The sequence below is a fragment of the Myotis nattereri genome (genome assembly GCF_964212035.1).
Source record: "Myotis nattereri genome assembly, chromosome: 6".
In the NCBI taxonomy this organism is placed as follows: domain Eukaryota; kingdom Metazoa; phylum Chordata; class Mammalia; order Chiroptera; family Vespertilionidae; genus Myotis; species Myotis nattereri.
This window is the reverse complement of record NC_138081.1, coordinates 97,280,499-97,308,217: the sequence shown is the minus strand read 5'-3', so window position 1 is coordinate 97,308,217 and position 27,719 is coordinate 97,280,499. Positions and strand designations below refer to the sequence as shown.

Here is a 27,719-nt window from a genome sequence, read left to right as displayed (position 1 = left end):
GCCTGTGGACTGAAGGGTCCCAGGTTGGATTCCGGTCAAGGGCATGTGCCGTGGCTGCGGGCACATCCCCATTGGGGGGTGTGCAGAAGGCAGCTGATTGATGTTTCTCTCTCATCAATGTTTCTAACTCTCTATCCCTCTCCCTTCCTCTCTGTAAAAAAATCAATAAAATATATTTAAAAAAATAAAACAATGGGTTTGGGCCTGAGCTCATGACTAAGACATAAAAGGAAAACAAGGATGCTACAGGTCACACCGGCTTTTCACAGAATCACAGCGAATAATACTGTGCTGAACAGGGCTTTCCTCCGTGTGCTGTGACATTGCTCATGCCCCGGCAGTTTTGGGGCCAAGAAGAGAGAATAAGGAGGGGGGAGGCTCGATGAGGGTCCCGCTACCGGACAGAGTGGGAGGGAGAAACTGAAGACACGGTGGGATGGCGATGGGATGGCGGTGCTCGGCGGGAGCGCTGCTGCGGACGCTGTGACTACATCCTGACCACGAACTGCTCCCAACTTCTACGAAGAAACCTTCCGGAGAAGCGAATAGACTTCACGTTGTACAGTTACATCCGCAGACTAACCCCTGGCTCATGAATGATAAGCGTACGAGCTTATTGATTGGGGCGGAGCGAAGGTTTAACTCTCAGTGGTCTCTTGGGAGCAGTGACACAGCCGGGTTCATGAACTCAGCATGAGGCTTGTCCGGAGCAAGTCTACACGCGGGATTGAACCCTTCCTTCATTTGTTTTTTTTTTAAGACCTGCAGTCTCACAGAAGCTCGGTGAGGAAGCTCAGGTCAGACAAGCTTGGGTGGGCTGTGCTCTGTAGCTCCTGCTCTAAGAGTCTAGAGCAGTGGTTCTCAACCTTCCTAATGCCACGACCCTTTAATACAGTTCCTCATGTTGTGGTGACCCCCAACCATAAAATTATTTTTGTTGCTACTTCATAACTGTAATGCTGCTACTGTTATGAATCGTAATGTAAATATCTGATATGCAGGATGTATTTTCATTGTTCCAAATTGAACATAATTAAAGCACAGTGGTTAATCACAAAAACAATATGTAAGTATATATGTGTTTTCCGATGGTCTTAGGCAACCCCTATGAAAGGGTCGTTCGACCCCCCAAAGGGGTCGCGACCCACAGATTGAGAACCACTGGTTCTTATAGAGTTTGCCTGGCCGGTGTGGCTCAGTGGTTGAGCATCAACCTATGAATCAGGAGGTCATGGTTCAATTCTGGTCAAGGGCACAAGCCCGGTTACAGGCTCGATCCCCAGTAGGGGATGTGTAGGAGGCAGCCGATCCATGATTCTCTCTCATCACTGATGTTTCTGTCTCTCTCTCCCTTCCTCTCTGAAAGCAATAAAAATATATTATATAAAAAACAGAGAATCAATAAGGAAACGTACTAAAAAAAAAATGCTGTCAAGTCCTGCAGGGGGAGGACATGCTTACCGTGGCTTCGCTGAGCCTCTCTTCCCCGGGTGTGGCTCAGAGCCTTGCACAGCGGGTACCCGCTGCCCGTGCCCTAAGGTGCACCTAGAGGACTTGGCTACCCCGCGAGCAGGGCTACCGAAACCACAACCACTCGCAAAGCTCCTTGGTTTTATTTGGAGGGAAAAGTCATTTTTAGGAAGTTTATGGACTTAGAGTGAGCACTATGCTAGCTGCGACTTAATTACCAATGATTCAGTGGACACAGATTTACATGTAGCACACGGTATGTTTGTGTAGGAGACGGCCCCCTCAACACTCAGCTATGCAGCATGTTCACAGGGGTAAGTTACAGTGAAGCAGACAGTTTGAAAAGGTTTTGGAATATTTCTCTAGTTTTGAAAACTTAAAATAGAAGGAGGGGAAGCTACCAACACAAGCTGCTTTGACTCTTCTGCATGGGAAGGGCTGCCTTCGAGAAGGGCTGATCAGGAGAGAAAAAGGGTTTTAAGACCCAAACAGGGAAACGGGCAGGGTCCACGCTGGTGCTGAGACAGCGGCACCCTCCGGACCGGCTGCTGGCGCTTACACTCGCCTCGCTGCTCCCGCAGGCGTCGGGGCTCCACATGCAAGAGTGTGAGTGAGCCTGAGCCCTGCGGGCGGGGGCCGGGAGCCTGCCCGGAAGATGCCCGTCGGGGTGTCTGTCCTGCTTCCCGTCCCGTCTTGGGCGCTCGGAGCTCAGCGGGACGCAGAGAAGTCGGTACGCGCAGTGTCCTGTAGCCACGTAGGCGGGAAGCCTTCCTGAAAAGGGGTCTCAGGGTTTACCGACTGCGGGCCACAGAGAATCTGCTGGAGCCGGGCCTGGCCTGACCTCGGCCCTGCTCAGACTGGCTCTTCCTGCCCAGCCAGTGCCGCTCTGGGCAGCTGAGAATGACCGCGTGTCATCGGTGGGCTGCGCGGCCTGGGCGTGGGCTGCAGTGCTTTCTCTGTTCTCCAGCGAAGGTGGCGGCACAGGAGGCGGGGGGGTCCGTCTTCAGATTCCCGGTGTCTCATGGTTGAGACACTGTTGGGAACGCACTTGGAGGGAGAGGGCAGGCCCCAGTGCCCGGTCCCTGAGGTGCTTGGCTCCTGCTGTGAAGCTTGCTGACTGTGCTGCCCACAGGCTGGTGTCTTCGGCCCGGGCGCCTCTGGGAGCGTTCCCTTACCCATTCCCTCTCTCCCCTGGGAGCGTTCCCTTACCCATTCCCTCTCTCCCCTGGGAGCGTTCCCTTACCCATTCCCTCTCTCCCTCCTTTTTAAAATCGTTTAACCTTTACCGTAGGTTATAAAAATCGAAGAATTGGATTTGTCCATATTGTTGATAAAGGTTTTAACAGTAAAGGCTCTGCCTCCTTCACCAAGCTCACCTTCCTCCACATTCAGATGTCACAGTGCTGCATCTTCCCGTGTTCTGTCAGTTACCGTGGTGTCTCTGTAGCTTTAACGTGCTTCCATGTGCCACATTTCTGATACATATATGACCTTGAGGATATATTTTATGTGGTTATTATATTGCTAACAACACTGATATTCATCAACTTAAATACCTTGCACATTAAGGCACTGAAGTTACAAAAAGGTGTCAGAAAATGATAGTTTCTTATCAATGACTTCCGGTGTGAAAAGGTAGATATACGTATGTGTATATGTATGGAAACTGGAAGCCAAATATTAATCTCTGGAGACTAAGGATTATAAAGTATATTGCCAATAAATGATAAAAATATGAAACTTGACATCTTTATTGTGCTTTTCATTTTACAAGTATTTTCACCCATAATATTAGTAAAGATGGCTGAACAAATGACAATTCAATGTCTTTTTGGTAAATTAGTAAAACAAATGGAGCTTCATAAGACTTTAGGATCTTTTCTCATGTTTATACTGTTTTCAATAAATCATATGCATTTCAGAGTCTAAAGGTTTTAACTCCTAATGATCAAAAAATACTGCATATTATTTCTAGATGATAAACAAAATTTTATGCATGGCCTTAGGTAACTCCTACCCGGCAAGAAGGAAGTTCAGGATTAAAAGAAGTATTTAGTAACGTTAGAGCCTTAGAAATCTGGAAAGGTGGTTCTTTTCCTGGTCAGTGCTTCTGCACAAAGTTCGCTCTTTGCAAACGTGGACGTGTGGACCCCGCTAGCAAGGCGTCCTCATTGCCAGAGGCACGTGGGGACTGACCTGTTTGCCCGGCTTTGACTCTTGACGCGTGTTCCTAGGGCGGCATGTGTCCTGGCGGAGAACCCACTGAAGTGCAAAGCCCCGTCCAGGCCCGTGTGCGGTCCGCCCTCGCGGCTCTGTCTCCCCCGGGTGTGACCGTGTGTTGAAACCCAGCAAACTGGGAAGGTACTCGCATCATGAGAGATGGCTGGTCCATCCTGTGATCGATAGGAAGAGGAAAGGTCTGGAGCCTTCGAAACCGTGTTCAGAGCGTGGAGTTGACCACAGGAGCACGGTCTCTGCGTCCCCACAGCCCCCACACTCCCGTCCCTCGTAAGCCTCGGCCCCAGAGGGCGCCCTGCATGTCCCCGAGTCCCGGCAGCAGGTCGCCCACGTGGCTCAGTCACGGGGCTGTGGGCCAGAAGAAACGGCTCTCGCTATTTTGACCATAAAACTAGATTTCCCAAATTACAGTGTTGTAGCCTCGTTGGAACATTCATCCCGTGACTGTCTCACGTGCTCCGAGGAGTCGGCCCAAATGCGTGCGCGGTTTGGTTCTGCGTCGATCACTGATGGCCACGCCTCTGCTTCTTTCCCAGCAGGTCGACCGGCCTACAACAGCTTCTACGTCTACTGCAAGGGCCCCTGCCAGCGGGTGCAGCCCGGGAAGCTCCGGGTGCGGTGCGGCACCTGCCAGCAAGCCACGCTCACCTTGGCCCAGGTAAGGACAGGCTGGCAGCGGCCGCCCGGCAAAGGGAACACAAGGTTCAGAGTTGCCGCTGGAGTCACCGTGTCTCTCACCGACAGCTTCCGTGTGGTCGTCACGTTAGTGGTGTCTGACGTTTCAGTCAGAGCTGCAGGACTCTGTCGGTTCAGGGCGCCGTGCCGGGGCCCGTGTCTTCAGTGAGGCCTGCTGAAAGGAGAGGGACGGCCTCCCCCAGAGGGAGGGGACACTGTGGGTGCCCTCTTCACCTTCCTATGGTGCTGGGAAGGGTGCGTGTCCTGGATCTGTGTGTGGGTAGCAGGTTTGTGTATAGATGTCAACATCCAAGGGCGGCGCCTGAAGATCGTGCGCTGAAGGATGCTAAGTGTGAGGGGCAGGTGTGAAGGGAAGCTGTGGCCGGGGGAACAGCGACCCGGTGCCTTTGGAACAGGGGCCCGCAGCCCAGCGTCTGCTGTGGCCTCGCTGGCTTCTGCACCGTCCACAGGCTGAGGACGTGTGTGACGTTTTTACATGGTTGGGAAACACCAGAAGAAGAGTATCGCATGAGCCATGCCCATTAGGTGAAGCTTGCATCCATGGTGAAGTCCTATTGGGACGCAGCCACCCCCCTTCTGCGCAGGCGGCCTCCTCCCGGGCTCCGGGCCTGGGCGGCTGAGCCCTCCGCAGATGGACTGGGACTCGGTGGCCTGAGAGCCCTGACACTTCCTCTCTGGCCCCCTAGAGAAAAGGCTTTCGGAGCCGATGGAAACCTTGCACACAGCTAGTCGGTGGCGTGAGCGTCAGGCTGTGCAGGACTCATTGGGCTGAATGTGAGGTGGATGCGAATGTGTGAGGGTGGGGAGGCCGGGCAGCACGTGGAGAGGGTACAGCTGAGGAGGCAGGAAAGGATGGAGCTGGGGCGACCAGGGGTCGACGTGTACACAGGTCCCCATTACCACATCGGGCCCAGTGGTGGCGAGAGAGTTTAGCTTGTGTCCTGCAGGCCGCGGAGAGCTGGACAATGGTGCTGCAGACACAGGGCTGCATGAGATGATGTTAGAACCACTTAGTGCCAAAACCGTCCGCCATCTGGATTGAGGTTGGTGGCAGATTGAAGGCAGAGAGGTTATTAATAAACCTTCACGGGGTGCTGAGGGCCTAGATCGGGGTTGTGCCCGAGGAATAGAATAATGGGGTGCAGGGAGGCCCCCAAGGTGCTGGAGGAGGGCAGCAGGGACCTCGCCTCACTCTGGGGAAAACGGAGCGATTACGAACAGTGAGTTCAGTGTTTCAGTCCAATACGTGTCAGCCTCACAGGAGGCCAGGTGCGAAGACCAGCCCGTGAGTGACCCAGGTTCGCCCTGACCCCAGAGGGGACCGTCCTCGGGCTGTCCCTGGAGAGAGCTTCTGTCCTAAAGCCCCACAGTGTTCTCCACCGGATGCCCCTCGCCTTCCCAGCGCTGCCAACAGCCCTGCTGGTCTGTCCGGCCCCGCCCCGCCCCGCCCCGCCCCTGCACAGGGGCTGTGACTGTTACTCACCTTCTACTGTTCCCAGTAGAAAGAGCAGTAACCAATCATTACGGAACTCCAAGCCTAATCCTTTCCGTGGGTTATCTCCGTTAATTATGTGGAAACACTCTGAGGTAAGCGCTGTTAGCAAATCCATTTTAGATTGGGGAGGAAAGGAGGCTTAACGAGATTAGGCAACAAGCCGGCTAAGCGGTGGCCCGGGATTTGAGCCGGCGGTGTGACCTCGCCTTGGAGGTTAAAGTTCCCCTCACCACACAGGTGGGTCTGTTACACGAGGGTCCCCTGCCGATGCCCCTGTGACCACAGGTGGGTGAAGGCTAAGTCAGGTGGGGCAGCGGGGCAGGGAGGCCAGGCCCATAAAGGAGTCAGCCGCCCGGGTGTCAGCAAGTGTGTGTGTGTGGTGGGGGGGCGGGGGGGGAGGGGGCTGGTGTCAGTTTGGCCAATCTTTAGTTAACAGGGAGAAACCATAAACATGCACCTTTTCCTTGAAAAATACGCTCCATGGGGGAAATAGAAGCAAACAAAAGGAAAAGCACCCCCAGCATCTGCCTGAATGCCCCAAACCTGAGTGTAGGGGTCACGTGATGCACGCCTGTGGGTTGGGCCGGGGCAGCTCTCCATCACGTGAGTCTCCGTGGGAGGCGGTGCAGGGCGAGCTCCCCCAGGGGCTCTGGAGCCGGAGGCCTGGGTTAGAGGCTCCTTCGTCACGCCCCCCACCCCCTGCCCCCATCAGCTCAGGAACTCTGGGGTGCGGGCCTGGGGCGCGAGGGCTGAGGGAGCAGGGCAGGGTTCTTACTTGTTGTGACGATGAGTGGATATAGGAAGAGTACTGAGAACGCCAGGCGTTGGCTGATTCCTTTTAGAGAAGCGAAAGCACCCGCCCCAGCCTTGTATTTCTCTCGTTCTTACGACAGACGCGCACAGTGGCTCTTGTCGCCCAGTGGTGTGAACAGAGAGGGTGAGTGACCACCCGAGTCCACGGTCGGCAGGCGTTGGCCCCAGGAGGGAGCAGTCCTGTGCGTGTCTCCCTGGAGCCCGCCTTCCCTAGCAAAGACCGGCCCTCGCAGATCTGCTGGTCAGTGTCCCGTGATCCCACTAAAGCCTGTGGACTTAGCAATCGTTCAGAAGTCCTCCTGGAGAGAATATGCTGAAGGATTTTTAAAGTGTCCGTCTTCAAAGACTCCTTAAGGACGGCTTAGCCCAGGTGCGCAGTGTGTCTGGGCGCGGCGCAGGCCCGGCGCTCCAACCTCCGTTAGTCACCACAAGTACACACTCCAAGGGGCCGCCGGATGCCGTCTCCGGGGTCAGGCCACCAGCCAGGCTGAGGGTCTGCAGGCAGGTCCCGCCCGGCGACGATGGGCAGGTGCTGAGCCGGCCGCGAGGAAGGGGTCCTGTGTGGACAAGGGACAGTGCTCCGACTCCTTTTCCGGGGATTTATAAAGATCTGCAACCACACGGTTTTCTCTGGTCAAGAAAATGGAGAAAGAGGAAGGACCGCGTGTGGCTGGCTGGTGTGATGGCAGGGTGTGGTTTATCTGGGCTTCTTTCCGTTTGTTTCTGTGATGTGTCACATTGTTGATGTGCGAATATTGTACCAGCCTTGCATCCCTGGAATAAATCCCACTTGATCGTGGTGTAGGATCTTTTTAACATACTGCTGGATGCCATTTGCTAATATTTTGTTGAGGATTTTAGCATCTGTGTTCATCAGGGATATTGGTCTGTAGTTCTCTTTCTTTGTGTGTCTTTATTTGGTTTTGGGAATAGGGTGATGCTGGCTTCATAGAAAGAGCTTGGAAGTGTTCCTTCCTCTTGGATGTTCTGGAATAGTCTGAGGAGTGTAGGTGTTAGTTCTCCTTTGAATGTTTGGTAAAACTCCCCTGTGAAGGTGTCTGGTCCCAGGCTTTTGTTTGCTGGGAGTTTTCTGATTACTGCTTCTATTTCATCAGTTGTATTGGCCTATTCAGGTTTTCTGATTCCTCCTGATTCATTTTTGGAGATTGTGTGTTTCTAGGCATTTGTCCATTTCATCCACATTGTCCAGCTTGTTGGCCTGTAGTTGTGTATATCTGGACTTCTATAGGGGCTTTTCATACACAAGGAGAAACACTTGAACCTATTTAGCCACCTGGGCTATTTTTAAAAACCTAATCTTATGTTTTCTGCTGGAGAAATGAGTTGGCAACAAGCCCCAGGCCTCTCCTGAGTCCTAACAGTGGCCCCCTCATTTTGTGGGGTGGTTGTGAACTTACCCATAATTCCAGCATTTCCTCACCACTCCTCACTATTTGAATACAATAGCACTGAGCTGCCTCTCACACATGATGCGTGAGGTGGACATGTCTACATGCTTCCTCTTAATAGAACATTGTCCAGGAAGATGAGTAACCATTTCCGTCGTGGCGTGAGGGGTGGCGAACCTGATGTCTGAAGTTTGGCCTGCCCTTGAGGACACCTTGATCAGCTTGGTTTTCTTCTTTGTCCAAATCAAATTATCTTTTTTATTTCACGCTCACCTTGACCAGGGTTTCCATTAATCAAAAGAGCCTTTAGAAAAATGAACACTCCCTCGAAAATAGCGAACAACGGCTGACTGGAAACCCGTGGCCGGCGTCCAATTCCCTCGCCCGTCCAAAGTCGCCCACTCGGGTCCGCACAGAAATGACCCGGCCTGAACACGAAGGGGGCACGTTGCCCGTGCACACGCGTGTCTGGTCGTGCTCGGGAACGATAAAGTGGACGACGGAAAACATCTGCCGCCGCTGCTTTCCTCGCCAGTGTGGAAAAGCAAGAATCGACTGGTCATATCCTCAGAGCCTTTTATTTTTCATAACCCAGTAAAGTGGGCAGAAAAAGCAAGGTTTTCCAAGATCTGTAGACCATACGCTGCTTTTAGAAAATAATGAGAATGAAAGAAGGAATTCACATGGAAAACAGAAACAGTACCCTGAGACTTACAGATGCTTGTCCTTCGCCCTTCCCCTGGCATCTGCAGCCCCGAGAGCAGACTGGAGTCAGTGGGTCCCTTCTGCCGTCTGTCCTGTCGTGGGGGAGGAGCGAGTCCTGGTGAGGACACAGGTTGGACAGTCAGATGAGGCTCTCAGCTCCGCTCTCCGACGCCCCGGCCCTGAGCCGTGCCAGCAGGAGACACGGGGACAGTGGTGACACAGTGTCCTGGCTGGTGGCGTTCCCCAAGAAGCTCAGGCTGATGGGGGAGAGCCTGCCCTGGGGACCATTCTAAGGGGGTCCCTCCCCGCCGGCGTCCGCCCGCTGAGGCCACTGCTCACTCCTGCGTCTCAGACCAGGTGCCCTTGAGGCCACTGCTCACCGCCCGGTGGACAGCGCCTCCTGCAGGAAAGAAAGCTTCCGTGATAGGAAGAAGCGGGCTGGCTTTTCTAGCAGGACAGGGCTTACAGTAAGCGAGGGTCTTCAGGGACGAGTGGCGACTTTGACTGATTGCGACAGTGACGGAGACAGGATGCACGTGGAAGTGAGACGGAAGGACACTCTGCACGCGGCATCCTGTTGGGATCCTGGGCTCAGAACCGCCTGGGACCAGAGACCCGGAGAGAGCGGCCGCCATGGCCGTGTCCTGTAGGCGCTTGAATTCTGGTTCTCGTGCTTATTAGCTGTGTGACTGTCTCAATATCTTTCTTTTGTGTTGTTAAAATATATTTTTATTTATTTCAGAGAGGTAGGGGGAAAGAGAGAGAGAGAGAGAGAAAGAGAAACATCTATTTGAGAGAGAGTCATTGATCGGCTGCCTCCCGCACACCCCACACTGGGGATCCAGCCCGCAACCCGAGCACGTGCCCTGACCGGGAATCGAGCCATGACCTCCTGGTTCATGGGTTGACACTCAACCACTGAGCCATGCTGGCCAGGCAGTCTGTCTGAATTTCCTAGTCGTAAACCAGAAGTAAAGTTTCACCGACGTTACAGCAGTGATTCGAGGACTTAACTCCTTGACGCAGGCAGTGCGGTGCCTGGCACATGAGACACATTTGGAAGCTGGTAGGTCTCACTGTCTTTTGTCCAGGCGAAGAGTTTCCTACTCTCATGCACCGCCGAGACTGCTGGCCGCGCCCTGACCTCTCACCTCTAGGGCTCTTCCCGGCTCAGCTACAAATTGGTCGTCCCTCAGCACAAACTCCAGGGTATCTACCTACCACCATTAACATCTTTCTATGTGCACTCAGTTTATTAGTCTTTTTTAAAAATTGAATTTATTGGGGTGACATTGGTTCACAGAACCATACAGGTTTCAAGTGTACAACTCAACAAAACATCACCTGCACACGTATCGTGTGGCCATCTCCCCAAGCAAAGCCTCTTTCTGTCCCCATACCCCCCTTTGCCCACCCACACCTACCCTCCCCCTTTCCCCTCGGGCTGTGCCCACTGTGGCCTGTGTCTGTGTTACAGAGAGATGGCTGCCCCAGGCACGGGGGTGATTCCCTGCTGCCGTCACTATAATCACTTTATCTGAAAAAGAGCTTTATCTTGGCCACTGTAATGAGACTCTGCCTCAGAATAGCATTAAAGCTAAAAGGGTCCTGATGAGAAATGGTGCAAGAAATAGAGGAAGATGGAACGTGCCCGGCATGATGGATTTTAGTTAAAATTGGGTTATAGATTAGGGACAATTTATGGGAGGAAATGTATTAAGAAATGTAGCCTCAATGTATAATCATCCCTAAACTTGATATTTGTTAGAGATTAATTGTCGGTCAGGAGTCTACTTGCTTCTCTTACGATCAAACCTGCTCTCACATCTGCAACACAGGCCTGACCCAGAGCTGCGCGCCCTGAGCACGAGTCTGCCTTCTTCTTCTTTCTGCTCAGCGATCGGGCTGCCGGGCACCCCTGAGTGTGTGGGGCTGAGCGGGAAGCCGCTGTGCGTTGTCTTATGCTGTGACGTGTCTCTCCCTCCAGAGGCCCCGGTGTCCCCGCGGCCAGGGTGTCGCTGGGCCTGCGACGTGTTGGTTTGTGTTCCGTGCTGGGCCGTGGAGCAGGCAGTGTGTGTCTTCACCTCCCTCCTCCTCGGGGAGAGAGGAGCCACCCACTGCGGCCTCCCCTGAGACCCTGGGCGCCAGCTTTCCGTCGCCGTCAGAAAGTCCTCTTCTTGAACAGGCCTGTGCCTATGTTTTTATGAATGTGACCAGCGCCTCAGCACTTCCACATTCGGCGTTATACTGGTTTCTTTTCGGTCTTTATTTTAGTGATTTTGTTTCTCCAGAAATGTTTTAAAATTTTTCCAACCATTTCCTCTACTAGAGATTTACCAAAAACTGTTTTTGTAACCAGTTACAAGTCTGCAGCATCTCCTGATGCTCACAGGTGTCAGTGTGGGCTGGGCAGTGCTGTGTCCCCAGAGCCTCTGAGATGCCCCCACCCCCACACACACTTCCTGCTACAGCTGGAGGGATGGGGCGGACAGGGAAAGGCAGGCGGCTCCGCACCCAGGACTGAGGGCAGGGGAGGGGTCTGAGGAGCTCGAGCCCAGAGGACCTGGCTGCACAGCTTATAATCAGATCAATCAAGTGCATCCTGAACGGATCAAGATGTAAGTCACCTGGCTTTTCGCTCACTCGGTGACTCGGCTTCGGTGAATGTTTTCAGCTGATGTCCCCAGCACCAGCTCCCACTCATGGCCGCAGCCACGCAGGCGGGCGGCAGACTGTTGGTGAAGCCACCCACTTCCAGCAGAGCTCCGGGTCACTCCGCGGCCCTGGCAGATCCCTCCAGGGTTCTGGCTGAGGTTCTGGGGGGACGAGAGCTGCAGCCAGGGCAGGGTGAGGAGCAGCCACACTTGTTCTGTTTATTCGAAAAAGGAAATGATAATTTACATATCATTGTTCTTAACTTGGCCGTGGAGCCACCAGTCATTACCAAGGAAGTTTAAAAGGCTCGGGTTTTCCAGCAGCAACAGGAGAGCCACCGCGGACCAGACCCGCGGTCATTTTGCTAGTTTGACCCATTGCTTCTCCGTTAATAAGGAGAGAGGATGAGGCGGACGTTGGGGGGCAGAGACCAGCGGCTGCCCTCCTGTGAGTGCACTGCTGTGCGATCATCTTCATCGTTTTCATGCCTGAGTCTAAGTGACGCCATCACAGATTCTGCTCGTCTCCCTGTGGCAGCCCTGGGGATGCGGCCGGCCTGGCCCTTGTTTTTGTGCGGGAAACGCCGCCGTTATGTCAGCCTTTGGACGCATACATGGGGCTCCCTGGTTTTGTGTGGGATGAACGTGATAAATTATTACTTGGCCACTTAGACGCTTTATCAAGGATCGTGGAAAGAAAACACAGACCCTAGGGCACCGGGTTAATTTCTTTGTCTTTTGCTTAAGAAGCGAACACCCCGAACGCCTCCCCGGGGACAGATGAATAGAGTGTAAGAGCGCTGCCTCCCTCCGCGCGGAGCCTTCGTCAGTGCTTTACCAACAACAGGTGTGCTGCCCGCGGCGGACAGCGTGGGTGCGGGGCACGGGGAGACCCCGCTGCGGTGTGTGTAGTTGTTTCACAGAAGACCTGGTGCTCACACACACTCGTGTCTTCCACTGGGGACCTCACGCTCCCCGCGCTGATGCACCACTGAGGCGGGGGGGGGGGGGGGGTGGAGAGGTTCGCCGGTGCCACCTGGTCCACAGAGAGAAAGGGGCCGAGCACAGAATTAAATACGGGGCCCACGTTCCAACCCCGTGGGCAGCCCCACACTGAGTTTTGCTCACTTTCCTACTAGGGAGGGGGAGGGGGGTGGGGGCTTAGACCCTGCTCTACTGATTTTCCTGCAAAATCGCATGGACTAGACTCCCCTTTCCCAAGTCAGATGGGGACCCAGGAACTGGCTGGGAAAGGAACATAGTGACGAGGAAATAGAAGGTCTCGGGGAACGTGAAAAACAGGGAATCAAGACAATTAGGGGAGGCACTCGCGGATCCTGACTGTTTCTTAAGGGACTAGTTAGCGCCACGGTTTGTTGAGGGCATAGCACTGATAGCATGGAGGCCACAGCGTCTCCGAGCACTGGTGACCTGCATCACTGCTGGGATGACGAGGCCACGGTCCTCCCAGCTCATCTCAAAGGACTCCGTTTCTGGGTGGTGTCCGAATGGCCCTGAGTTTTGTCTTTTAAATCTTCGGTCATACCGTGGGAATTTCACATTCACTTGTAATAAGCCTACTCGCCCCCCCCCCCCCACCTGGGAAATGACCCACAATTACAATGACCGCACACGGCCGTCGTATAAGTCAGCAGCCGCATCGCCGGGACAGATGAGCCTTTTCCTCCGTAAGGTGCTAACGACAACTGTCATCGCTCTTCAGGGCCAGCCAGGACAGCCGATTTAGAGTAGCTTAGGTAGAGGGTCGTGTCACCTGTAAGTCCTGCGATGTGACTCTAAAGCTCAGGTTTCTAAACTTTGCATCAGGGGATATAGGAAGGATTGTGTACATACGTGACATATACGCACATACAAACATGTACACATGTGTATACATATATATCCACAAAGTCAGTGGAGAATGACCAAAATCTAAGAGGCTCCGCTGGGGTACCCCTCTACAACTCCGTCACTATTTATACCTGAGAAAAGGCCGAGATTCCTAGAGATCAGAATTAGTAAAGAGATCACAGGAGGTGGAGGGAAACTTGAACCCACATAGTCTGAAAAAACCTCAACATTTCCCCCCTCCTCCCTTGCCTCCCCTCTTCACAGAGAGCCTTGTCTGTAGCGGGCACATCATGATATTTTTAAAAAATATTTTTTTAATTTTTTAAAAATATACTTTATTGATTTTTTACAGAGAGGAAGGGGGAGGAATAGAGAGTTAGAAACATCGATGAGAGAGAAACATTGATCAGCTGCCTCCTGCACGCCCCCTACTGGGGATGTGCCCGCAGCCAAGGTACATGCCCTTGGTTGTACCTGGGACCCCTCAGTCCGAAGGCCGATGCTCTGTCCACTGAGCCACACCGGTCAGGGCCACATCATGATTTTACCACCACTTGCTCCGCGTGTTCGCGAGGCATTTAGATGGTAAAGCGGGCAGAGTCCCGGCTGCTCTCTTCTTCTGGGACGTCCTCCTGTCTTCTCTGATTTATAGTCTGGAGGCCCCTGGGTGGAGGTGAGGATGCCGGACTCGTGCTGTGCTCACTGTCCTGTTTCAGATGTCCCAGCGTCCGTGACCTTCCATCTCGGGGTGTCAGGGTAATGAGAGCCAAACGTGAGCTGGAACGCGGGCCCGAGAGCCCGAGCCGCTGTCATGGAGGCCACGCTGTTACTCGCTCGTCTTCCCGCCGCGAAAAGGACTTTCTGTCCCCTGTGATGAAGGACGGGGACCTGGCGCTTGACACCAGCTCCTGAGGGCTTGCCCTTCCTCCTGCTTTCCTCGCCAGCGAATGGCTTCACAAGGACTCACACGGCGTTCGCTTTAATTAGGAGCAGTATGCCCAGCCATGGGTTTTGTTCCTTTTACTTGGAAAATTATGATTCAGAAGGAGAGTGAGTTTGTGCAAACACTGGTTTCTATATTTGATTCTGCCCTGTCATTTATTGGAGAAACCCCTGCAAATTTATCGGTTACAATTTGAAACTTAGTGAACATTTGCTTTGAAATGTCTGTGTATTGTATTGAACTTTGGAAATTCCAGTGAGTTTAGAAAAAAATCTATAAGATTGGAGAATGGTGTGTAGTTTAGGTGAATGATGTGCTAAGTAATATCACAAATCTGGGAAAATGCCAATGTGTATGTTCGGAAAAGCAGAGGCCAATCCAAATTTCAGAGCAGTGCCATTCCGCGCTGTTAGAAGAGGCGTTACTGCGGTTTGTCGAACAGAAGACGAGGTGGGCAGCGTGTCCTTTTGTTTATTACAGTTTGATGTATAACAGTTTTGAAATAAATGCCTCATCTCGGAGCCTGAAATTGGGGCTGTTACAAAGTGGGGAAAATTGGTTTCTTGTACATTTCTCCAAGATCTGCAGGCTAGTACATCTTAATACTGCCCATTCTACCTGAAACATGCCAATTTCTGAAATCTTTTATTTTTTTTATTGCTTTCAAGGAGGAAAGGAGAGGAAGAGAGAGATGGAAACATCAATGATGAGAGAGAATCATGGATCAGCTGCCTCCTGCACGCCCCACACTGGGGATCCAGCCGGCAGCCTGGGCCTGTGCCCTGACCGGGAATCGAACCGCGACCTCCTGGTTCATAGGTCCACCCTCAACCAGAGGGTGATTTCTGAAATGCCGGCCGGGCTGATTTCTGAAACCCGAAGGCACCTGTGTGATGTGCGCCTTCAGCTTCAGTGGGGGGTCGGGAAGGGAGGAAATCGGAGGGGGGCAGCGGGCGATGGGGCGAGTTTTGGCAGAGCCAGGGTGGAGGTGACGGGGTAGGCGTTGGCTACGTCATCCGATGGTGAGCCCTTGGGAACGCTCCTGATAGGTAGTCCATCTGTTTCTGTTTGTCGAATGTCTGGCTGATGGCTTGGAGGGACAGCTGTGCTCTGGGGTGCCCGGCTCATGGGCAGGAAGGCCCACAGGGCGTGCTCTGCGATGTGCAGCCAGGGGTGGAGAAAGGAGCCCGACGGTCATGTCATCCCCGGGCATCTAAACCCCCGCCCGCCCTCCGGCCGTGGTGAGCTGGTCTGTGTGGGGGTCGAGATGTTAGAGCAGTGATGGCGAACCTATGACACGCGTGTCAGAGGTGACACGCGAACTCATTTTTTTGGTTGATTTTTCTTTGTTAAATGGAATTTAAATATATAAAATAAATATCAAAAATATAAGTCTTTGTTTTACTATGGTTGCAAAGATCAAAAAATTTCTGTACGTGACACGGCACCAGAGTTAAGTCAGGGTTTTTTAAAATGCTGACACGCCGAGCTCAGAAGGTTCGCCATCACTGTGTTAGAGGATCCACCGTTAGTTTAGCCCCAGGGGCCTGCAGTTGGTGTTTCTGAACTTGGAGGACACACAATGACTTTCTGTGGAGAAGATTTGCTTTTAAAACACAGCAAATTGGATGAGGACGGGTTTGCTGTGAGTGGGACCAGTTGCGTGTGAAACAAACAAGGACGAAGAACAAGGTGTGATCACCTGGCCAGAGCCGAGAAGCGAGAAGCTGCCTCGGCCAGGCGGCGGGATGGTCAGCAGCCCGATGGGACGCCCGAGCCGACGGCGCGCTGGGGAGGGAGGCAGCTGCCAGCCTGTGGCCTCCGACACCCGCCAGCCCCACGGCTCACTGTGGGGAGAGCTGCACGTCCCCCAGAGTGAAGCATCTAGAAAGAGGTCAGTGCAGGTGACGTGAGAGAACCTGGAGTCGTGGATTTTACACACCAATTCGCATTTGCGTGCACTCCGGTGGGCGTGCTGGGTGGAGGGCCCGGACCTGGACCTCCCGCGCCTGGGGCCGTGTCATTCTGTGAGCTGTCGGGGGGGGGGGGGGGGGTGTGCGTGTGTGAAGCAACAGTAAATGCAGTGAACGTGTTCCTCAGAATGAAAGCACTGCTTTGGCAGCCATCACCTTTCTCAGGAGTCTTTTAAATCATGTGACTTCATACTCCCCCGGGTAAACTCATGCGAAGTGCACGGGAATGGCGGTAATTTGTGTGTCCAGTGCTTGCTGGTGTGTTTCATTACCACTGTCCTCTCCCTCTGGAGCACTTGCTCTACATCGTAAGGAGCGTGCGTTGAGCAGGACACACGGTGGTGCCTGGCACGCACACACAGAAGCTCGTGCCCTGGTGTATTTCCGGTGTTGGCACCATGGACCGCCTCACAGGTCGATAATGGTGATGAGAACAGCTGATGCCGATGAGATTAACTAACACCCACTGGGCGCCCATCCTCCTCGCCAAGCTCAGAAACCTCGACTTCTCTTTGCAGCACCGAGAGTGAGTGAGTGAGTGAGAAGCGCGGATTGCACCAGCCTCTGAGCCACGGGGCCGGGCCAGTTCCCCGTCGGCTTATTGAACTCTGCCCAGCGCCGGCCCTCACACCCTGAGGGCGGCCGCCTGTCATCCTTCTGTTAGCACCTCCTCGTCCCCCTCGGAGGAGGTGCTTGGTCCCTGTTTTAAAGCGCCCCTTCGTTACTTTCTCACACGTTATGCTGACGCTGGGGTAGGATTTCTCAGCTGCTGGAGTTAGCTTGGCAAGGTAGTGAGAGGAACTGTGTCTCCCTACTGGAGCCTGAGGCCCATGGGGCAAAGCTGCCCCCCTTACAGCTGTCCCCCTGCCCCCGACACCGCCAACCACCCAGGCACCGGTCAGTGTTTACCGATGGCCGCAGAGCCCCTTCACGTAGCCAGGAAGAGCTCCGCCTGGTTAGAGGGTTTGCCTTCTCCTTGCAATCCACGTGGTTTTTGCCCAGCTGGCCACTCCTCACCAGGTATTAGCAGCCCTCCCGAAGGCGGGCCCCCCTCCCGAAGGCGGGGTCCTGACGCCTGGGCTGCTGGGTACCCTCTTCCTAACCAGGAGTGACAGCCGGCTCCTCCCACGCGCCTGGTGTACTGGGGGTCCTGCATTCGGTCAGTGACACTCCAGGTTCCGCACACCTTCCCAAGGTGGCCGCCTCTCTGCCCTCAGTGACGGATGGACATGGAGCGCAGTCGTGGGTCCCGTGAGGGCGGCCCTGGTATTGACCACCTGAGAGGAAGCCGTTCCACCCCACGCAGTGTGGACTCAGGTCTGAGCGATTCATCTAAACAGGAGGAGGCGCCCCTGCCCTCGGCCACGCTGCAGGCTCCGGGAGGATCATCACGTCCGGCATCCGGGTCCCACCCGCTCTCCTCCTCCACTTGATAACGTCTGGATCCTTCTTCTCGTTCAGTTCTGAGCCTCGAGCCAGCACGGGGGAGGCGGGGCTTCTGGGTTACATTTGGCTGATTACCTGGCGAGGCCCCCCGCCCCCGAGGGCTGCTGTCCGTGCTCAGAAAGCTGCAAGAACATTCTTGCTTCTGCCAGTCAGACGGGCACCTCTTCTCCTGTTCATGGTCAGACGGTCTTCTCCGCTCTCCTGTGGGACAGGTGGGCTTCGCTGCAGTTACTCCCTCCCGTCGGGTTTCTCACCCTCAGCAAAATGTATCTCAGGCTTCTCCGGGCTGTGTGTATGGTTCGCTCCTCGTCATTGCCGAGTAGCACCCCACTCTCCTGGAGGCGGGGCCGGGCTGTCTCCGGCTGGACTGTCACGGATGCAGCTGCTGTGAGCACTTTTCTGTCGGGGGTTTGGGACAGAGGCTGCTGCTTCCCTGGAGTAAGTACCCGCCGTGGGGCTGCTGGTCACGGGGCAGCCGTGCATTCAGTTTGGTCAGGAAGGCCACGTGCCTGTGAGAGGCCGGGCCGGCGGCCGCCCCGCAGACCGTGGGAGAGCCCGTGGCTCACAGCCTCCAGGCTGCCGCAGTCGTTCCGGTGGCTGTGCAGGGGCTCATGAGGACTTACCTGGTGATGGAAGTGCCACGCCCCTTCTCACGTGCTCATTGGGGACTCACCTTTTTTCTTCTGTGACGTCTCTGCTCCTATAGTCTGCTCACTTTTCAGTCAGGTTTATGAGAAAGATGCATACCTTTCCCGAATCTCCGGTATATACAGGGTGTCCCCCAAGAAATGCACATACACCTTAACAGCTGAGAGCTCCATCTTGAAAATGAACCGTGTTTTAATAAACACTGCCTTTATAATTGTTCCAAGTGTGTGCATACATTTGGGGGGCACCCTATCTATTAAAATGCATGTTTTGCCGCATAGATGCTTTGTCACTATTTCCTGACATCCCGTACGTTAATCCGCTTTCTCAGTGTATTCTGGTGAACTTTTTAAATTTTAAATATATTGCTCTTTAATGGCTATTGCTGGAGTCTGCCAAAGAGAGGACACCTTTGCATGCTCCCAAGTCACAAACGATCCTCTTATGTTTCCCTCTGGACGCGTGGCGGGGGCTTTTGCATTTGGAACAGGATCCGGCTCCCGTGAACTTTGTGATGGCGTCGGTGGGGGTGTCTGTGTGGATGTGCCACCCTTCCTTCCTCCCTCAGACCACGCTGTGCGTTGGCGTCAGTGCCCATGCGTGTGCAGGTCCGTTGGCGCTCTCGGGGGCTGCGTTTGTGTAAGGACGCCGTAGGGATAGCATCCCTGTGACTTGGCCTCGCTGCTGACTTTGACCTGGTGCCTTCAATAGACTTCCCGGGACCTTGGTCATGAAGATCTGGACTCTCCGGAGCGGCACATACCGCATCGAGAATGCTTAGTTTCTGATGTCACGTGTCAAAGCGAACGTCACTATTTTCAGTGGGACTGCCTCGCCCGTGTTTGGGTGAAGTGGGCAGAACACTCCAGAAGGCTCCGGGGCTTTCTGACGTTGGTCGCAAACCCCGCGGCCCTTTCGGCTAGACTTCCTTACAGCAAACATTGCCATGTAAGAGCAGTTACCGCATTTTAAATGGCAGCACTTGGTAAGGTGTCTTTTGTTGTGAACAGGACTGCAGGGCGTGCCCACTCTACAGCGAGCGAGGGCAAAGGCCGGCCACTCAAAAACTTTTTCTGATAAATGCTGATTGGCAGGCTCCCTCTGGCCGTTGTAAGATACCCACGGCTCTACTTCTGCTTGATTTGACCTCGCATTTCAACGACCCGCATTTCATACTCCAGCAAATGTGTCCTCCGTTTCTACACGGGCAGCTTGTCACCCGCGCATGACTTATTCATCTTTAAATGCCCTTCGCATAAATCATCCCTGCCCTCGTTTTCATCTGTCTCCCACGCGTCTTAAATGTTAGTCAACCCCGGGCAGGGCTGCTCTTCCGGACCCTGCGCCGCGTTAATTAGGACGGAGGCGCCGCTGCCCAGGGCATGTGTGCAGGGGGAGCCTGACCCGGATCTGTGGGTGCGGGGGGGGGGAGGGGGGGCGCTGGCCACAGGGGGAGAGCGGGGCGGGGCTGTCCCTGGGCCGGGCACCTCTGCCTTTGCTCTTGTTCTCCCCGTAGCAGGTAGCATGACTGGACCCCGTGACTTCTGCCTTCTGGACGCATCAGCCCCCGTGGCGGGGCTGCCAGGGGAGGTGCAGTGTGTGCGAGCCTCTTCTAGACCATTCTTCAGTTTAAACGATTTCTAAAGCAACCCTCCCGCCTGTCCCCAGGAACGCTGGCATGTTCTGTGTCACTCACCGTGTGCAGCATGGTCTGTCTCTCCTCTCCGTTCCTGTTCTTCCCGGGCAGGCGCCTCTCACCCGGGCGATGCCTTTCCTCTGCACCGCTCGGCACTTACGGATTACAGGAATGTCGTCTTGGCTACAGCAAAGCAGCATGTACACAGATGAGAAGCTATAATTATTAGGAGAATGCTATAGGGCTTTATGGCTGCTTACACATCACCTTTGATTAATGAGAAATAATGATGAATGGCCTTCTTTATGGAGAAAATGGATTTACCGTGTTCCTTTCCTTAAGATGGCTGTGATTTAATAGGCAGCTGTCCTAGGTGTCCTCTCTTAGCACAGACATAACGCTAGGGCCTCCTCTGCATGGAGCCTGGGGGAGGGGGACGGGCACACAGCATGTGAGAGGCACGGCCCAGCCCCTTCTGCATGGAGACGGGGGGAGGCGGAGCACGGGGTGGACACAGCACGTGACAGGCGCGGCCCAGCCCCTTCTGTATGAAGAGGGGAATGGGCAGGTGACCTGGGACCTGGGAGCAGAAAAGGGGCCCCATGTGGCTTGCTAGTGGGTCTTAAATCAGCCAGATTAAACTGTCACGCGGCTGAGCACTAGTCCCGAGTGCTTCCCCACTGACTTCATCTTTCCGGCTCCGCCGTGAAGAAGAATGAGCAATGGTGTCAAACAGGGAAATGTGTGCAGACGCTCCTCACTGTGGTTCCTGACCAGGAAATGCTGGCGACACCTGGGTGCCCAATGCGACGGGATGGAGGGAGGAGGCCGTTCCGCTTCCCAGTAGGCCGTGTGGCCCAGCCTGTTCACACTCACGTGGGGGCAAAGGGTGAGGAAACACCCTGCCCGCGGAGCAGCCTTGCTGTCTGACGATCGGATGAATTCCATCGAATAGAGCTCATTTTTTATAATTTCCGGTCAATATTGCCATTTGCTGCGTTGACCGTGGCAAAAATGTATGCGGTTCGTAGGGATGCAAATACTCTGCACATTTATTTAATGGGGGAAAAATGAGATTGAGGCGAGGAGCATATTTGTGACTCATTTTACCCTTCCTGGCCACCCCTCTCCCCTCCTGTTTATCTGAGAGAATTGGAAGTTTTAACGAGAACCGTGATCACTTCCGCCTCAGCTCCTGCCTTCTGCAGGCCTCATGCATTCCCTGCGCACCTTTTTCAAAGGTGTTGATCTGAACACCTTTGGCCTCAGCTCCTTCATTAAATGGATTTTCGTTTCCTTTGGTTCGTTCCATTTCGTTGCAAGTTTCTGAGCATTTAGCCTGTCGTCACGGTTACAGAACATGACGCAGGCTTTGGAAACGTCTCCTCCGGATAAACGAAGGGGCGTTCTCCCAAGAACTGAGATCCGCGTAGATCCGCGTTTCTGTCCTCAGCCCACTCAGCTCCGCTCCGTTCTGCTCTGCGTGGTGGGTTTACCGCGGAAGCCAGGGGCCTCCATCCGCAAAGTGAAGGCATGGCATCGGGGCTCCGCAGGCGAAGTTCAGGGCAGGTCCTGTCCGTACTCGGGGCAGCCAAGCAGCGCTGCTTGGAAAAGGAAATTTAGCTACAACCCCGAAGCCTCTCCCGAGAGCAGGCAGGCATCGGATACAATAGACTTGCCTGTGCGCAAGATTAATTCTCTCCAGACTTGCTTGATTACTTAAATTGACTTTCACTTGATTGGTTTTCGGTAATTAGGGAAGCGATCTTCCGCAATGGACGGCATCTGATGATTAAGAACTCCGTGGTCGAAGAGGAAAGTACCGAGGGAAGGGCGAGCCGACGCCAGGGGTGAACACAGACTCCTTTAGTCCCTGTCTCTGGGGAAAGCAGTTTTTCTGCGGAAGCAACAGTGAAGCCATTTTGCTGGTTATTTGCTGGAAACTGTATAAAGGGTTCGGACGATGGCATGATCTGAAATCCAAGCTGAATTCCTGTCCCTCAGGTTGGCCCCGTACTCTGTGACGGGCTGTCCCCCTACGGATGGGGAGAGACTGCCTGCCAGAGAAGGGAAACAGTGTCTGCATGGAAAGTTTCCATAGAAAAAAAATAGAAAAGAAAAATCACCGTGCCCATTAAGAAAGAGCCCATACACCCGGCCGGTGTGGCTCAGTGGCTGAGCGTCGATCTATGAAACAGGAGGTCACGGTTCGATTCCCGGTCAGGGCACAGGCCCGGGATGTGGGCTCGATCTCCAGTGTGGGGCGTGCAGGAGGCAGCCAATCAATTATTCTCTCTCATCATTGATGTTTATCTCTCTCTTCCTCTCCTTTCCTCTCTGAAATCAATAAAAACATATTAAAAAGAAAACAAAAGAATCTGTGAGTTTGCAAGGAAAATACAATGGGTTGCTTTGATTAATTTTTACTACTGCAGTCAGTTCTGATGCATAAAAATCTCATTATTTTCCTCCCGTATTCCATATGACAGTTAATAGTAGTGAGGGGTTGGACAAAGATAAAGGCAGTTCAGCAACAATAACAGGTGTTGAGGGTAATACATAGAAACAGGTAAGCCTGTCTTACAACTTAAAACACTTTTCCGGTTTCCTTCCCCGACTCCTGTAGTCCTGGTGTTGCTTGAGTTGAAGGTTTTCAGTGTTTTTTAACGTACGGACTTTTTTTTTTTTTTTTTTGGTAACGCAACTTAAGAAGGAGTCCCCAGAGAAACCTCTATTGCAGGATGTGGGGGCTCCATGGGCATGAGTGTCTCCCTCCTCACAAAGATGAAACAGTTGTCAGCACTGTCTTACTATTTTTTCTGGCTGGTACCCTGGCCTTTGTCCTTGCTCCCCGGCGCCCCCTGTGGGTGGAAGGGCTGTTGTGCAGGGCGGGGCGGTCAGAGGGGAACCCAGAGGAGCCACCTGCATCTCCCAGGCAGGCCCCAAGCAGTGCTTCCCAGGTGCCCCCTCCTGGCTCCAAGGTCAGACAGGCTGAGAAAGCTTCCTGCTGTTCTGGTCTTGGGCATTTGCAATCCTATTAGCATTTTAACAGCTTTAGTAATTCAGGCATTAAAACACCTATTTAATTTGGTTTAATCTGCTGTTTTCCAAACATCTCGGGCTCTGGCGCGCTCTCCTCCGGGTCACGCCTGACCCCGTCCAGCTGGTTTTCTGGGACACGTGTGGGAAACGTCTCTGACCTTGTCCCGGAGCCAGAGTGGTGTTCCCAGGGGACCCAGCCCCCGCACATCGCACAGCATCACTGAAACATAGACTTTCAGCAACTCGCTTACTCTCTCTGTGCGGAGCGGCCGGGGGCTTCCCGCGTCCATGTCACTTTTGAAGTGTTGTCCCCCCCCCCTCCCTGCCCCCCGGCAGAGGTCACAACTTACAGGTGGAAAGCACACATGAAGTTGGCGGGTGTCCTCAGCGTCGCCATGTGGTCCCCTCGGAGCCGCGTCACCTCGCATTCCCCGCAGGCCCCCATCGTCATCCCCCCAAGGGGGTCACTTGTCGTCAGGAAACACCTGTTGTGCTCCCGCAGCATCCATGCCCGAGGCCCGTAGCCTGTGGTCCCCATTATTCGGACAGTTAATTATCCGATTCCGCTTAGTTCCAGGGACCTTGGCTGAGGCCGTGGGCTTGCATGTGCGGGAAGAACAGGGCGCCGTTAGATGCTCGATCGCGCTGCTGCGTCTGGAGGGTCAGGAGGGCGTCTGGAGAGCAGGTGGTACGCGGGGTCCGGCAGGAGGAGGCGAACGGGGAGAGTTGGGGGAGCTGGGAGACTTGGGAGGGTGCCAGCTGTGGAGGACAGGAAGCTGTGAGCAGGGCCAGCCAGGGTTCACCTTTGGGAAACAGTCACCTGCACAAGCTCTGAGGCGGCATCGACACCGGGAGTGAAAACGGCAGGAACAGAAAAGCGCCCCAAACTCAAATAGTGTCAGTTCTCATCAAGCAGCTGAGGTCTTACTGGAAAAGGAGCAGATGGGCTTCACCAAGCTGGTCAGAGGTTGGTGCCCATCGGTCCTTGATCCACAGGGCTGGGTGCCCGGATGTGGGAAAATGGCCAAGTCGGAGCCACGCCAAAATCATGGTGTCATATAGTCACCGATGGTCCGCCGGTGTGCCCCGCGGCCGGCACACTGATGTGCCCCAAGAATGTTTAAAACATGCGATTCCTGACGCTTCAGTCAGGGCACGGCCCCTTCTCCCTTAGGTTGTCAAATGAAAAATGACACCAGCCAGCACGACAGTAGCCACTTGGTGTGAATGCATCAAGATCACGCCTGTTTGTTTTGTCGGGTCAGCACCCATAGAGCGTCTTTTTGCTGAGCTGCTGAGTTTTAGTAATTAGCTTGTGTGCCATGAGCTGAAGTAGGTTGAGCATCGCCACCTCGGCCTTGGAGTCCAGGCTAATGGGATTCTTTATGGCGGCAGAAAGCACTTCAGCTGACCCAGAGCTGTGCTCCAGGCGCCAGTGGCCGGTAGGACACGTGTCTAAATGGCCTTCGAGCTGGTGACTTAATGAAGGTTTGCCTCCAATAAAACGAAGGCCTAACCAAAGACATTGATCCCGGCAGCAAATGTGCTGAAAGCAGACTATAAACAGAGCACTAGCCTCACCCTTACTTAGCAACGAAACAAAAATTCCGAAAGAACTTCTGTTGTTTGGTTTGGTTTATTTTATTTTTGCCTTTGGTATTTCTTTCTTCATCCAATTAAATCCTATTCATCCTTCAAGGGTGCGCCCCAATGCATTCTTTTCCACGATGCCATCAACCCCACATGAGGGTGCGTTCCTGTGTTCATTCACTCTCACTCATTCACTCATCACTCACTCACTCACTCACTCACTCATTCACTCACTCACTCATTCATCACTCATTCATCACTCACTCATTCACTCACTCATTCACTCACTCATTCACTCACTCATTCACTCACTCACTCACTCACTCACTCATTCACTCATTCATTCATCACTCACTCATTCACTCACTCATTCACTCACTCATTCACTCACTCATTCACTCACTCATGCACTCACTCATGCACTCACTCATGCACTCACTCATGCACTCACTCATGCACTCACTCATGCACTCACTCATGCACTCACTCATTCACTCACTCATTTACTCATTCACTCATCACTCACTCATTCACTCACTCACTCACTCACTCACACTCACTCATTCACTCACTCACTCACTCACACTTATTCACTCACTCACTCACACTCACTCACTCATTTACTCACTCACTCACTCATTCACTCACTCACTCACACTCATTCACTCACTCACACTCACTCATTCACTCACTCACTCACTCACTCATTCACTTACTCACTCACTCATTCACCCACTCATTCACCCACTCATTCACTCACTCATTCACTCACTCATTCACTCACTCATTCACTCACTCATTCACTCACTCATTCACTCACTCATTCACTCACTCATTCACTCACTCATTCACTCACTCATTCACTCACTCATTCACTCACTCATTCACTCACTCATTCACTCACTCATTCACTCATCACTCACTCATTCACTCATCACTCACTCATTCACTCACTCATTCACGCACTCACTCACGCACTCACTCATTCATGCACTCATTCATGCACTCATTCATGCACTCACTCATTCACTCACTCATTCACTCACTCATTCACTCATTCATTCACTCATTCATTCACTCATCACTCACTCACTCACTCACTCACTCATCACTCACTCACTCACTCATTCACTCATCACTCACTCACTCATTCACTCACTCATTCACTCATCACTCACTCACTCACTCACTCATTCACTCACTCACTCACTCATTCACTCACTCACTCATTCACTCACTCACTCATTCACTCACTCACTCACTCATTCACTCATTCACTCACTTACTCACTCACTCACTCATTCACTCACTCACTCACTCACTCACTCACTCTGGTTCCTTCGGAGTGGGAGCTGGAGCGGGGCTGCCAGGACCAGCACCTGATGCAGGGAAGCAGGGCAGCGGTTCGGCGGGCATTTCCGGTAAATGGTGAAAGTAATTACGGCGTAGGAGTGTCCGTGCAGCACGTGGCTCATACCTACACGTCAGTATTATTTGTTGTTCACCTGCAATTGGAATTTAGCTGAGCTTCCTTCTTGGTGGATGTCAAGTCTGAAGGGACGTTAAGACGTTCAGAATATTTTAGGTGAAGGCACCCCAACTAAACAGCGATCCGCTGGGAAGGAGGGACCTTGAACACAGGCAGATGCAGGATCACGGAAACTGGTCGTTGCCACGTGACCGGGTGAAGGCCAAGGGGCAGTTCCAGCTCGGGAGCAGGCAGACTGGCCTCCCCTCCCTTAGCCGTTTCCCTTTAGCCTCTGCATCTGCACAGTCTCGCTGGGTGAGCTCGTCTGCTCACGTAGGTTGTCCGGTAGCGTCTTGCACGGGCGATGTGATGTGACGTGACTGGGCGTGCAGCCCTGATGCCCGACAGCCGGGTCGCTGTCAGCGCTGCCGCTGGAGGGTGAGCCCAGGCGGCTGTCCCACCTCAGGGGCTCTGGCCGCTCGGTGTGAAGCTGGGAAAAGGGCTGGAAATACACGCAGCAAAAGGGATCACCGCTGCCGGCCGTCACTTTTACTGTCTGCTTGCTGTGTTGCTGCGTTTCTAATTTTTGTAACGCGTATACACTACCTTCCAAGGAAAAATGTCAACAGGCTACTGATAGGTTTTGTTTGAATGAAGATTAATTATTTTAGATTGTGTTTTTAAGAAAATGTGCTGGAATAATTGGGTAGTTACACTCCCAAAATCCAACAACAAAGAACTTTTATTCAAGCCTGGCACGAAATATACAAGTATTAACTTAAAACGAATTATAGGTTTAAATGTAAACTGTAAATCTACAGAAGTTTTTAAAGAAAACATAGAATATTTTTGTGACCCAGGGAAGGCAAAGATAACACCCAAAGCACAATCTATTCAAAGGAAAATGAGATAAAGTTGGCTCCACCGAAATGAACGGCCTCCGCTTTCCAGGGGCCTGAAGAGATAAGGGCAGGCGAGGAGACGGCCTTTTAGCCGGTGTGTGAAGAACGCTCGGGGAAAATAGAAGAAAAATACTGAACCATTTAAACATGGAAAAGCGCTTTTCATAGACACCTCGGCCAATCCCCCGTCCGTGTGCGCTCCCGGCGGTGCCCCTGCCAGGGCCTAAGGCTGGAAGGCTGGAGCCCCGAAGTGACTCAGGTGCCCTCGGGGAGCGCCGCCCAGCCCCCTCCCGGCTGCAACTTAGGTGACTCTCCTCCCCCCTCCTCTCTCTCACCAGGAGGGCGTAGAGCTCACTAGCACCGCAAAGCACTCACCACCTCTGCGAAGTGCTGTCCTCTTACCTCCTGACTCCCGGTCTCTTAAAAGACGCAGGTCATGGATATTAAAGCCCATCCTGCCTGTTTCGTGTTGTTCATCGTGATGAGGGAATAGAGACTTAGTGGGGATTTGTGCTCCTCTGAAGGCTGCCCTGAAGGCGCTCTCTCAGTGGACTTGGCTAGCCTCCCCCAGGGCGCGGACAACAGAAGGGCCGAGAGGGGGTGCAGCATCTGCATTCTGAGGACAGGCTGCCATGGGGAGCCCCCTAACCTCCTCCCTGAGCTGAAGCCGCCTTCAGGCGGATGAAATAGAGAAGAGAGGACAGGTTCCTCAGTGAGCAGGCGATTCCCACCCTGCGCTC

The 27,719-nt window shown here is 53.4% G+C and overlaps 1 protein-coding gene across 4 annotated transcripts in view; it reads left to right on the top strand.

Annotated features, from left to right (window-relative positions):
• Window positions 1–27,719, top strand: part of PRKN (parkin RBR E3 ubiquitin protein ligase) — a 534,115-nt gene that overhangs the window by 245,853 nt on the left and 260,543 nt on the right. For all 4 annotated transcript variants that reach the window (XM_081094588.1, XM_081094589.1, XM_081094591.1 and 1 more), the window contains one exon: window positions 4,245–4,366. In XM_081094588.1, coding sequence (XP_080950714.1) covers window positions 4,245–4,366 — 122 coding nt within the window. The remainder of the gene's footprint in view (window positions 1–4,244; window positions 4,367–27,719) is intronic.